Here is a 12,631-nt window from a genome sequence, read left to right as displayed (position 1 = left end):
AGGTTGTGATTCTGACCCCACCATAGCTATTCCTAGAGGGAGGCCATCCCAGGTTGTGTTTCTGACCCCACCACAGCTGTTCCCAGAGAGAGAGGCCATCCCAGGTTGCGTTTCCACCACAGCTATTCCTAGAGGGAGGCCATCCCAGGTTGTGTTTCTGACCCCACCACAGCTATTCCTAGAGGGAGGCCATCCCAGGTTGTGATTCTGACCCCACCACAGCTATTCCTAGAGGGAGGCCATCCCAGGTTGTGATTCTGACCCCACCACAGCTATTCCTAGAGGGAGGCCCTCCCAGGTTGTGTTTCTGACCCCACCACAGCTGTTCCCAGAGAGAGGCCATCCCAGGTTGTGTTTCCACCACAGCTATTCCTAGAGGGAGGCCATCCCAGGTTGTGTTTCTGACCCCACCACAGCTATTCCTAGAGGGAGGCCATCCCAGGTTGTGTTTCTGACCCCACCACAGCTGTTCCCAGAGGGAGGCCATCCCAGGTTGTGTTTCCGACCCCACCACAGCTATTCCTAGAGGGAGGCCCTCCCAGGTTGTGTTTCTGACCCCACCACAGCTGTTCCCAGAGAGAGGCCATCCCAGGTTGTGTTTCTGACCCCACCACAGCTATTCCTAGAGGGAGGCCATCCCAGGTTGTGATTCTGACCCCACCACAGCTATTCCTAGAAGGGAGGCCATCCCAGGTTGTGATTCTGACCCCACCACAGCTATTCCTAGAGGGAGGCCATCCCAGGTTGTGTTTCTGACCCCACCACAGCTGTTCCTAGAGAGAGGCCATCCCAGGTTGTGTTTCCACCACAGCTATTCCTAGAGGGAGGCCATCCCAGGTTGTGTTTCTGACCCCGCCACAGCTGTTCCTAGAGGGAGGCCATCCCAGGTTGTGTTTCTGACCCCGCCACAGCTGTTCCTAGAGGGAGAGTAATGGTTCCTACAGCAGCTTCCTGATTATACATGGCCATGCCAGGGAGGAAACTCAGGGCTATGGTTGGTTAGGGGAAACTGCTGTGGATAGCATTGAAATGACGGTTAGTTATGAGACATGGCTGTGCTTTATTCTGTGTGAGGACTGTGGCAGCCCACATTGCTGCGCATGTTAGGAGCTCAAAATGTTAAGCTGACATTTATATCATAGAACAAAAATGAAGACTTGGCTTAGTCAAGTGTCACAACAGACTTACCCTCATTTTACTGCTCTCAATCAAGTACTGTGCCATGGACTTCACTAAGGCTTCGAAGAAATACCACGAGTACTACGAAACAGAGATACAGAAACAAATACAAATCAATGCAAACATGAAACTTGATGTAAATGTCCAGAAAACCCTTCTTCACCCTGTTGCTGTGCTGTTCATTACCTTTAGCAATTTATTGCTGGTGAGGAAGTCTGTGGAAGGCTTTAGAATTGCAGTCATGGCTTTGGCCAGCTCCTCGTGAACTGTTCTCGTGGTAGAGGATGTGTATGGCTCGGTCTTCAACACATACTGAACCATGGAGGGAGAAAAAAACAACATCATGTTCTACAACTACACAGGTAATTGTGCCCTATGACAAATGGACCAGTACCATGCTTACCTGGCTAACTTAGTGCAAATTGAGAAATTAAACTCAACAAAAAGAAGAATAAACTGTATTATGAAGCCAAGATCAATGATATAAAGAATGTTGGAAAAAAACTTTGGAGTACTTTAAATGAAATCATCTGCAGAAAGACGTTCAACTCCATCTTTCATACAATCAGATGGCTTATTCATCACAAAACCATTTGATGTTGCCAATTATTTGAATGATTATTTAAGTGGCAAAGTGGGCAAACTTAGGCAGGAAATGCCAACAACGAAGTGAGCCATTGTATTCATGGATAAAAAATAAATAATTAAAGAAAAGCATTGCAAGTTAGAATTTTATAAAGTTAGTGTGGGAGAGGTGGAAAGATTATTGTTATCGATCAATAATGACAAACCTCCTGGCATTGACAACTTAGATGGAAAGCTACTGAGGATGGTAGCTGACTCTATAGCTACTCCTATCTGTCATATCGTCAATCTAAACTTAGAGGAAAGCCTTTGTCATCAGGCCTGTAAGGAAACCAAATTATTCCGCTACCCAAGAGTGTTAAAGCGGCCTTTACTGGTTCTAACAGCAGACCTATAAGCTTGCTGCCAGCTCTTAGCAAACTGTTGGAAAAAATGGTGTTTGACCAAATACAATGCTATTTATCTGTAAACAAATGAACAACAGACTTTCAGCATGCTTATTGACAAGGGCACTCAACATGTACTGCACTGACACAAATGACTGATGATTGGTTGAAAGAAATTCATAATAAGAAGATTGTGGGCGCTGTACTGTTAGATTTCAGTGCAGCCTTTGATATTATTGACCATAACCTTCTGTTAAAAAAAATGGTGTTATTGCTTTTCAACCTCTGCCATATCATGGATTCAGAGCCATCTATCTAATAGAACTCAGAGGGTTATATTTAATGGAAGCTTCTCTAATGTCAAACATGTAAGGTGTGGTGTACCACAGGGCAGCTCTCTAGGCCCTCTACTCTTTTCTATTTTTACCAATGACCTGCCACTGGCATTAAACAAAGCATGTGTGTCCATGTATGCTTATGATTCAACCATATACACATCAGTAACCACAGCTAATGGAGTCACTGAAACCCTTAACAAAGAGTTGCAGTCTGTTTTGGAATGGGTGGCCAGTAATAAACTGGTCCTGAACATCTCTAAAACTAAGAGCATTGCATTTGGTACAAATCATTCCTTAAGTTCTAGACCTCAGCTGAATCTGGTAATGAATGGTGTGGCTGTTGACAAAGTTGAGGAGACTAAATTACTTGGTGTTACCTTAGATTGTAAACTGTCATGGTCAAAACATACAGATTCAATGGTTCTAAAGATGGGGAGAGATCTGGCCGTAATAAAGAGATCCTCCGCTTTTTTGACACCACACTCGCAAGCAAGTTCTGTAGGCTCTAATTTGGTCTAATCTTGATTATTGTCCAGTCGTGTGGTCCAGTGTTGCAAGGAAAGACCTACAGTGCCTTGAAAAAGTATTGATCCCCCTTGGCGGTTTTCCTATTTTGTTGCACTACAACCTGTAATTTAAATGGATTTTTATTTGGACTTCATGTAATGGACATACACAAAATAGTCCAAATTTGTGAAGTGAAAGTTAAAAAATTCACTTGTTTCAAGAAATGCTAAAAAAAATCTAACTGAAAAGTGGTGTGTTCATATGAATTCACCCCCTTTACTATGAATGAAGCTAAATAAGATCCGGTGCAACCAATTACCTTCAGAAGTCACATAATTAGTTAAATAAAGTCCACCTATGTGCAATCTCAGTGTCACATGATCTGTCACATGATCTCAGTATATATACACCTGTTCTGAAAGGCACCAGAGTCTGCAACCCCACTAAGCAAGGAGCACCACCAAGCAAGTGGCACCATGAATACCAAGCAGCTCTCCAAACAGGTCAGGGACAAAGCTGTGGAGAAGTATAGATCAGGGTTGGGTTATAAAAAAATACAAGAAACTTTTAATATCCCACGGAGCACCATTAAATCAATTTTTTTTTAAATGGAAAGAATATGGCACCACAACACACCTGCCAAGAGAGGGCCGCCCACCAAAACTCACAGACCAGGCAAGGAGGGCATTAATCAGAGAGGCAACAAAGAGACCAAAGATAACCCTGAAGGAGCTGCAAAGCTCCACCGTCGGAGATTGGAGTATCTGTCCATAGGACCATTTTAAGCCGTACACTCCACAGCTGGTCTTTACGGAAGAGTGGCCAGAAAAAAAGCTATTCCTTAAAGAAAAAAATGTGCAAACGCATTTGGTGTTCGCCAAAAGGCATGTGGGAGACTCCCCAAACATATGGAAGAAAGTACTCTGGTGAGATGAGACAAAAATGTAGCTTTTTGGCCATCAAGGAAAACGCTATGTCTGGCGCAAACCCAACACCTCTCATCACCCCGAGAACACCATCCCCACAGTGAAGCATAACAAGTGTGTCTGTCAGAGCTGTGCGTAAGTTGACTATGCAAACAATTTGGGATTTTCAACACATTCATATTTCTTATAAAAAGAAGAAGTGATGCAGTCAGTCTCTTCCAGATAAGACAAACAGCAGGACAATGACCCGAAGCATACTGCTAAAGCAACACTCGAGTGGTTTAAGGGGAAACATTTAAAAGTGTTGGAATGGCCACACCTCAATCCAATTGAGAATCTGTGGTAGGACTTAAAAGATTGCTGTACACCAGCAGAACCCATCCAACTTGAAGGAGCTGGAGCAGTTTTGTCTTGAAGAATGGGCAAAAATCCCCAGTGGCTAGACTTGCCAAGCTTATAGAGACATAACCCAAGAGACTTGCAGCTATAATTGCTGCAGAAGGTAGCTCTACAAAGTATTGCCTTTGGGGGTGAATAGTTATTCATGCTCAAGTTCTGTATTTTTGTCTTATTTCTTGTTCGTTTCACAATAAAAAATAGTTTACATCTTAAAAGTGGTAGGCATGTTGTGTAAATCAAATGATACAAATCTCCCAAAAATCTATTTTAATTCCAGGTTAAAAGGCAACAAAATAGGAAAAATGCCAAGGGGGTGAATACTTTCACAAGCCACTGTAGTTACACTGCAGCTAGCCCAGAGCAGAGCGGCACGTTTTGCTCTTAAATGTAATCAGATGGCTGATATAAATACTGTAAATATCAGTCTCTCTTGGCTAAGAGTTGAGGAGAGACTGACTCCATCACTTCTTCTTTTTATAAGAAACATTAATGTGTTGAAAATCCCAAATTGTTTGCATAGTCAACATACATACAGCCCTGACACACACACTTATCCCACCAGACATGCCACCAGGGGTCTTTTCATAGTCCCCAAATCCAGAACAAATTCAAGAAAGCGTACAGTATTATATAGAGCCCTTATTGCATGGAACTTCCTTCCATCTCATGTTGTTCAAATAAACAGCAAACCTGATTTTAAAAAACAGACAAAGCAACAGCACCTCTCTCCTATTTAACCTAGATTGTTTGTGTGTATGTATTGATATGTAGGCTACGTGTGCCTTTGAAAAAAATGTATTTGAGCTGTTCTTGTCTATTGATGTTCTGTATTATGTCATTCCCAATTATGTTTCATGTTCTATGTGGACCCCAGGAAGAGTAGCTGCTGCATTTGCAACAGCTAATGGGATCCTAATAAAATACCAGAATAGATATTACAAATGGACCAGTACCATGCTTACCTTGGCATATGATAAATGGACCAGTACCATGCTTACCTTGACATATGATAAATGGACCAGTACCATGCTTACCTTGACATATGATAAATGGACCAGTACCATGCTTACCTTGGCATATAATAAATGGACCAGTACCATGCTTACCTTGACATATAATAAATGGACCAGTACAATGCTTACCTTGACATATAATAAATGGACCAGTACCATGCTTACCTTGGCATATGATAAATGGACCAGTACCATGCTTACCTTGACATATGATAAATGGACCAGTACCATGCTTACCTTGACATATAATAAATGGACCAGTACCATGCTTACCTTGACATATGATAAATGGACCAGTACCATGCTTACCTTGACATATGATAAATGGACCAGTACCATGCTTACCTTGGCATATAATAAATGGACCAGTACCATGCTTACCTTGACATATAATAAATGGACCAGTACAATGCTTACCTTGGCATATGATAAATGGACCAGTACCATGCTTACCTTGACATATGATAAATGGACCAGTACCATGCTTACCTTGACATATAATAAATGGACCAGTACAATGCTTACCTTGGCATATGATAAATGGACCAGTACCATGCTTACCTTGACATATAATAAATGGACCAGTACAATGCTTACCTTGACATATAATAAATGGACCAGTACAATGCTTACCTTGACATATAATAAATGGACCAGTACAATGCTTACCTTGACATATGATCGTAGGTAGTGTTCCAGCCCTTCTTCGTGGCACTGGGAAACAATGTGAATCATGACTCTGAAAGGACCAGAAAGCAGATGTAATAACAGGTCAATACTCAGGCCTCACAGAGAACCCAATTAAGAACATATGTCTATGTCAGTCTCCCAAGTGGCACTCTATTCCCTATATAGTGCACTACTTTTGACCAGAGCCCTGTGGGGGAATAGGGTGTCATTTTGGGACACAGACTAACACTACTGACTTGGTGACGTTGACAGCCACCTCCTCATGGGTGGCACTGGTCAACACACGGAATAGCTGGTTGAGAGTGGTGGGCAGGAACTGTATCATCACAGAACTCTCCATAGCGTGTAGACTCTGAGGAGAGAAGAACATAGGGTTACGAACACACTGAAGGCCTTTTATTTCCCAGAGGCAAAATGCTGATCCTGCAGAATGTCATCCACAAGCACATCAAAGACAGGCGTAACTGCATTAGCAGAACTGACTTATGTTAAAATGACTCGTAAGGAGAGATGAAATTAGAAACAGCTTGAATCTAAGTGCTTGGTGGCGTACAGTAAACAGACACTCCCAAACCGGCTCTAATCCGTCTCTGATGAGGGGGTGAGAGTTGCATCTCACCGTGAGCGGCGGGAACCAAACACACAGTTGCGTAACAGGAAACGGAAGCAGCAAAGAATAACAGGACACACCTGAGAACAAGCATGTTAATCACACACACCTACGAGTTAGTTCCTGAGCGGCCCGTTGGTGCATCACTCCGCACGGGCCAAGGCCTGCCAAGTTATCTGACAACCTGCCAGGGAAACAACTCTCTGCTCGACCTGGCCTTGGGTGACCATTGTTTGTGTGGAATAGTGTGTTTACACGAGCACCCAAGAGATTCATCTGAATATGTGTCTCTGCTCATGTCAGTGTTCAGAGGGGGGGAAATGGAGAGAGCACCTGTGGACTGGAGCCGAGGGTAATGCTAGCATTGTCCCACCCAGGCCTGAGTAAACAAGCACTGACTTATTAACATCCTGGGTAAATCAGACAGCCTGGATGGCAGAGAGAGTGATGGGTAACAGGTGTTGGAGGGAGGGAGGGAGGGAGGGAGGGAGGGAGGGAGGGAGATCGAGAGCCAGAATGGATACATTAACGTGTTTTCTCTCAAGCCACCCTAGCACAACAACAACAACAACAACAACAGGTGTCATGTCTTTCAGACCCCAGTCAGACAGGTCTTCATACATCCTGGTCATGCCCACGGAGTTGACACCGTCACTGACAATGCTTTACCTTCAGATACTTGACCAACTCTCCTCCTGTCCCCTGGGCTGCAGACTCTGTGCTCTGACAGTGACCAAAGAAATTGTGCAAATGTTGATCCTACAGAGAGGAGAAGTAGGAGAATGTTAGAAAACAAGATGTCTAGAAGAGGCGGTGGAGATCATGCATTTGAAAACCCTTGTATCGGTTACGTCACTGAACTAATCTGAGAAATGAAACCCAACCTGAGTGTACACAGTGGAGACGAGGTGAGTGGACACCTTGAACAAAGGCTTGCCTCCATCCACCCATTTGATTTCAGGATGCTGCTGCGTGGGACATAGGATATATTTTAACAATACTAAAAACAAAGTCACTGGTTATCATACTACAAGGGTGGTGTATTGGATCAGTATAGTAAAGTAAAGGCCTTTAGTGTACTCTAGGTGGGTACAATACAATACAGAGAAGAGAATTAAAAGCTCAAGTTGAAACAACTAAAGACCAGTCATTAACTCAGCCATGTTGTATTCCCACGCAATTAGCTTAACATTGTTAAGTCCCACTGCTGTGTGCTTTCACTTCCCCTGATTTTGGGGCGGCAGGGGTGTGTGTGTGTGTGTGTGTGTGTGTGTGTGTGTGTGTGTGTGTGTGTGTGTGTGTGTGTGTGTGTGTGTGTGTGTGTGTGTGTGTGTGTGTAGGGAGAACTACCTTGCTGACAACCTCTTGACAGTTGAGGTAGCCAGTGGGCAGGTTGGCAGCCACAGGGACGTGACTCTCATTCATGATCACCCTGCCATCCTTCAGCAGAGGGAGCCAGGCGTAACCCACTGAGGACAGACAAGAACAATGAGAGACAGGCAGTCAGCTTACAGACAGTGTCATACCTAACAGTGACCCAGCACTGGGAGAATAGGGAAAGCTTACAGACAGAGTCATACCTAACAGTGACCCAGCACTGGGAGAATAGGGAAAGCTTGCAGACAGTGTCATACCTAACAGTGACCCAGCACTGGGAGAATAGGGAAAGCTTACAGACAGAGTAATACCTAACAGTGACCCAGCACTGGGAGAATAGGGAAAGCTTACAGACAGAGTCATACCTAACAGTGACCCAGCACTGGGAGAATAGGGAAAGCTTACAGACAGAGTCATACCTAACAGTGACCCAGCACTGGGAGAATAGGGAAAGCTTACAGACAGAGTCATACCTAACAGTGACCCAGCACTGGGAGAATAGGGAAAGCTTACAGACAGAGTCATACCTAACAGTGACCCAGCACTGGGAGAATAGGGAAAGCTTACAAACAGAGTCATACCTAACAGTGACCCAGCACTGGGAGAATAGGGAAAGCTTACAGACAGAGTCATACCTAACAGTGACCCAGCACTGGGAGAATAGGGAAAGCTTACAGACAGAGTCATACCTAACAGTGACCCAGCACTGGGAGAATAGGGAAAGCTTACAGACAGAGTCATACCTAACAGTGACCCAGCACTGGGAGAATAGGGAAAGCTTACAGACAGAGTCATACCTAACAGTGACCCAGCACTGGGAGAATAGGGAAAGCTTACAGACAGAGTCATACCTAACAGTGACCCAGCACTGGGAGAATAGGGAAAGCTTACAGACAGAGTCATACCTAACAGTGACCCAGCACTGGGAGAATAGGGAAAGCTTACAGACAGAGTCATACCTAACAGTGACCCAGCACTGGGAGAATAGGGAAAGCTTACAGACAGAGTCATACCTAACAGTGACCCAGCACTGGGAGAATAGGGAAGAATGGAAACTGGCACAGGCACAAATCATCCATCATTTTAGTGGGGAAAATTTGTTTGGATGGTTTAAGACTGGATGTAGGCCTGAGTCACATGGGTCTGTATCCTGGGTCTGGTGTCTACCTTGTGTCTCCACCACGTCTCTCTTCTTGGCGCTGGCCTTGCTGTTGCTATCACAGCTGACGTGGAAGAAGGTGAACAGTAGATGGTGCTTCTCATTGAGCTGAGTGGGTAGCGCAATCTTAAACTGAGGAACAAGAACAGGAACATACACGCTCAGGGTTAGAATACACACTGCCACTGCTTCGTCTTCTCACTACTTACTCTAAAGTATTGTTTAAAATGTATCGTGCATTCTGCATGATTCGACCGCGAGCATGAATTAAATCAAATAGAAAACCCGTCAATACCTCATCATAAAACTCTGGGCTGTGTTGGTGATGTAATACCGCAGCAGAGGCATTCTCTGTAAACAGGGGTCCTCCTGGTCGACCATAGATGCACTGTGGGTAATAATAACAATCATTTTGTTATTAGGCTACCTGGTGTGGCCTAGTGGTTAGAGCATTGGACTAGTAACCGAAAGGTTGCAAGATTGAATCCCCGAGCTGACAAGGTAAAAATCTGTCATTCTGCCCCTGAACAAGGTAGTTAACCCACTCATCTTTCATGTTCCCTAGGTTGTCATTGAAAATAAGAATGTGTTCTTAACTGACTTGCCTAGTTAAATAAAATAAAAAATGAAATGTTATTCCCCGAAGTGGTATACTGTTCCTCTTGTACCAAACGACACTGTGGCATCCGATGAACTCTGCTGAGAAGGAGTCATATGAGTAGTAGCTTACCTTGAGCGAGACAGCCTCCTCTCCGTCAGAGTCCTTGAACTCGATGCAGACAGCTATGTTTCTAGCCTGAGGAGAGAGCAGACAGAATAATCAGAATAAAAGCTGACCCACGTGGAGATGCTGGAGGGAAACACATTTATGCTGGACACATTTATAGTAAAGTTGGAAAAGCAATATCATGATATTTAGTAGTCTCTCGTGACAGATTGTAACATGTAATCAAGTCTCTTTTTAGGCTCCCAAATGGAAAAGTAATATCATGATATTTAGTAGTCTCTCGTGACAGATTGTAACATGTAATCAAGTCTCTTTTTAGGCTCCCAAATGGAAAAGTAATATCATGATATTTAGTAGTCTCTCGTGACAGATTGTAACATGTAATCAAGTCTCTTTTTAGGCTCCCAAATGGAAAAGTAATATCATGATATTTAGTAGTCTCTCGTGACAGATTGTAACATGTAATCAAGTCTCTTTTTAGGCTCCCAAGTGGCGCAGCAGTCTAAGGCACTGCATGCCAGTGCAAGAGGCAACACTACAGACACACTGGTTTGATTCTAGGCTGTATCACATCCGGCCGTGATTGGGAGTCCCATAGGGCGGCTCACAATTGGCCCAGCGTCGTCCGGGTTTGGCCGAGGTAGGCCCGCCATTGTAAATAAGGATTTGTTATTAACTGACTTGCCTAGTTAAATAAAGGTTACATTTTTTAAAAAACAATTAAAAAAAACATCTAGCCACATGAGATTTGTGTATCTTGATCAAACTGAGCAGTTTGTGCCTTTGTGACTATACTTTTGTGACTATACCTTTGTGACTATACCTTTGTGACTATACCTTTGTGACTATACCTTTGTGACTATACCTTTGTGACTATACCTTTGTGACTATACCTTTGTGACTATGCCTTTGTGACTATGCCTTTGTGACTATACCTTTGTGACTATACCTTTGTGACTATACCTTTGTGACTATACCTTTGTGACTATGCCTTTGTGACTATGCCTTTGTGACTATACCTTTGTGACTATACCTTTGTGACTATACCTTTGTGACTATACCTTTGTGACTATACCTTTGTGACTATACCTTTGTGAAGGATTTTTGGCTGTCGTACTTCAGGTGCCTGGGGTAGACATAGAGGTGATTGTTGTAGATGGTGAATGGCTGGGAGCATTTGGCTATGTAGGGAACAAACTCCTCCACCTCAAAGTAGATGTTAGTCTTCTCACTGCTATCGAAAGTCCTCACAGGAATATAGGATGAGCTAATACAATCTACACACAGCGAAAGAGACAGGGCAGATGGGGGCGACAAAAAAATAGCCGACAGACAATCAGACCAATCTGAGTTGAAGAGGAACAGCTTCCATCCTTTATGTTCCCAGTATGTGTTGAATTTGGAGGGCTTACTTGTCAAGTCAGGGGCAACATCATCAATGGTAACGTGTAAGTTTCCTAAGATTACAGGGAGCTTGGCCATCTTCTCTGGCCTAGGGAGAAGAAGCATAATAAGTACTGGTTAATGCCTTTGTTATCATCTACCTAGGAGGATCTGATGGAAAACAGGCAAACTGCCTGGAAACTACCCTGTGAACAGACAGAACCCAAGAGGAGAAACCAAATGTTTGTAAAGGTGAGAAAACATCTGCGGTACAGGCTTTCATTGTGAAAGAGAATCTCTTCAGCCAAATAAAACTGCCTATGGGAATCAGCTTACGAAATACTCACTGTTATAACACTTTAATCATTCAGACTAAACAAGAATAAATTCAATATTCTCAATGTGATGTACTCGTACGATGAAACCAAAGTCAGCAAAGACTGCAGACGGTAGGAGTTACTAACTTTCTGAAGTCAGCCAGCAGTTTAAACATGTCGTCGTTGGACAACTTGTTACTGTCCTGTCTGTAGATGGCGGAGAAACGTCCACTTTTGTCCAACGTCCCCGATGCATCTTTGAACAGAGGCCTGCAGGGAACGACAAATGAGAATCAAAAATGACAGGTCTGTTTCCAGTAGTTCTCTGGACAAAGCTCTGCTGATCTGGGCTAGATCTCAGAGGGGTTTTTCCACTGGTCTGGGCTAGATCTCAGAGGGGTTTTTCCACTGGTTTGGGCTTGATCTCAGAGGGGGTTTTCCACTGGTCTGGGCTTGATCTCAGAGGGGGTTTTCAACTGGTCTGGGCTAGATCTCAGAGGGGTTTTTCCACTGGTCTGGGTTTTGATCTCAGAGGGGGTTTTCACTGGTCTGGGCTAGATCTCAGAGGGGGTTATTTAGAGTTATTTGGCAACTTTGGTTGTGAATGATACAAACCTTAGAATGCCTTAGAAATCAAAACATATATGGGCTGCATGATACGACTATAGACTATTGATGATTTGAGAAAGTCACAAAAAAAAGCTTGTGCTCTGTTCCTTGCCTCAGGCTGCACAGCTGTTCTCTCCTATTTTCACCCATCAGACTATTCTCAATCTTGTCCCATTATCAAATGGGCAGGAACAGGAACAGGAACAGGAACAGGAACAGGGGCAGGAACAGGGGCAGGAACAGGGGGGGGGCAGGGTGAGGAACAGCAACAGGGGGAGGAACAGGAACAAGAACAGGAATAGGAGGAGGGGAGGAACAAGAGGGGGAGGAACAGGGGGAGGAACAGGGGCAGGAACAGGGGGAGGAACAGGAACAGGGGGAGGGGGAGGAACAGGGGGAGGAACAGGAACAGGAACAGGGGGAGGA

The 12,631-nt window shown here is 44.0% G+C and overlaps 1 protein-coding gene across 14 annotated transcripts in view; it reads right to left on the bottom strand.

Moving 5' to 3' along the window:
* Nucleotides 1–12,631, bottom strand: part of LOC118386441 (dedicator of cytokinesis protein 9-like) — a 195,835-nt gene that overhangs the window by 51,527 nt on the left and 131,677 nt on the right. For 13 of the 14 annotated variants that reach the window (XR_008140215.1, XM_052523007.1, XM_052523015.1 and 10 more), the window contains exons 15-27: nucleotides 11,744–11,866; nucleotides 11,309–11,388; nucleotides 10,986–11,173; nucleotides 9,900–9,965; nucleotides 9,465–9,557; nucleotides 9,178–9,301; nucleotides 7,984–8,102; nucleotides 7,518–7,601; nucleotides 7,303–7,392; nucleotides 6,260–6,375; nucleotides 6,003–6,072; nucleotides 1,366–1,491; nucleotides 1,189–1,260 (exon numbers count right to left, since the gene is read on the bottom strand). Coding sequence is in view for 13 of the 14 variants with exons in the window: in XM_052523007.1 (XP_052378967.1) it covers nucleotides 1,189–1,260; nucleotides 1,366–1,491; nucleotides 6,003–6,072; nucleotides 6,260–6,375; nucleotides 7,303–7,392; nucleotides 7,518–7,601; nucleotides 7,984–8,102; nucleotides 9,178–9,301; nucleotides 9,465–9,557; nucleotides 9,900–9,965; nucleotides 10,986–11,173; nucleotides 11,309–11,388; nucleotides 11,744–11,866 (1,351 nt within the window). In the remaining variant the exon portion in view is untranslated. The remainder of the gene's footprint in view (nucleotides 1–1,188; nucleotides 1,261–1,365; nucleotides 1,492–6,002; nucleotides 6,073–6,259; nucleotides 6,376–7,302; nucleotides 7,393–7,517; nucleotides 7,602–7,983; nucleotides 8,103–9,177; nucleotides 9,302–9,464; nucleotides 9,558–9,899; nucleotides 9,966–10,985; nucleotides 11,174–11,308; nucleotides 11,389–11,743; nucleotides 11,867–12,631) is intronic. The other variant, XM_052523005.1, reaches the window with a different exon arrangement.

Source organism: Oncorhynchus keta, chromosome 7 (assembly GCF_023373465.1).
Source record: "Oncorhynchus keta strain PuntledgeMale-10-30-2019 chromosome 7, Oket_V2, whole genome shotgun sequence".
NCBI classification, from domain to species: Eukaryota; Metazoa; Chordata; class Actinopteri; order Salmoniformes; family Salmonidae; genus Oncorhynchus; species Oncorhynchus keta.
The sequence above is the reverse complement of the archived record's forward strand: the minus strand, read 5'-3'. Positions and strand labels throughout refer to the sequence as shown.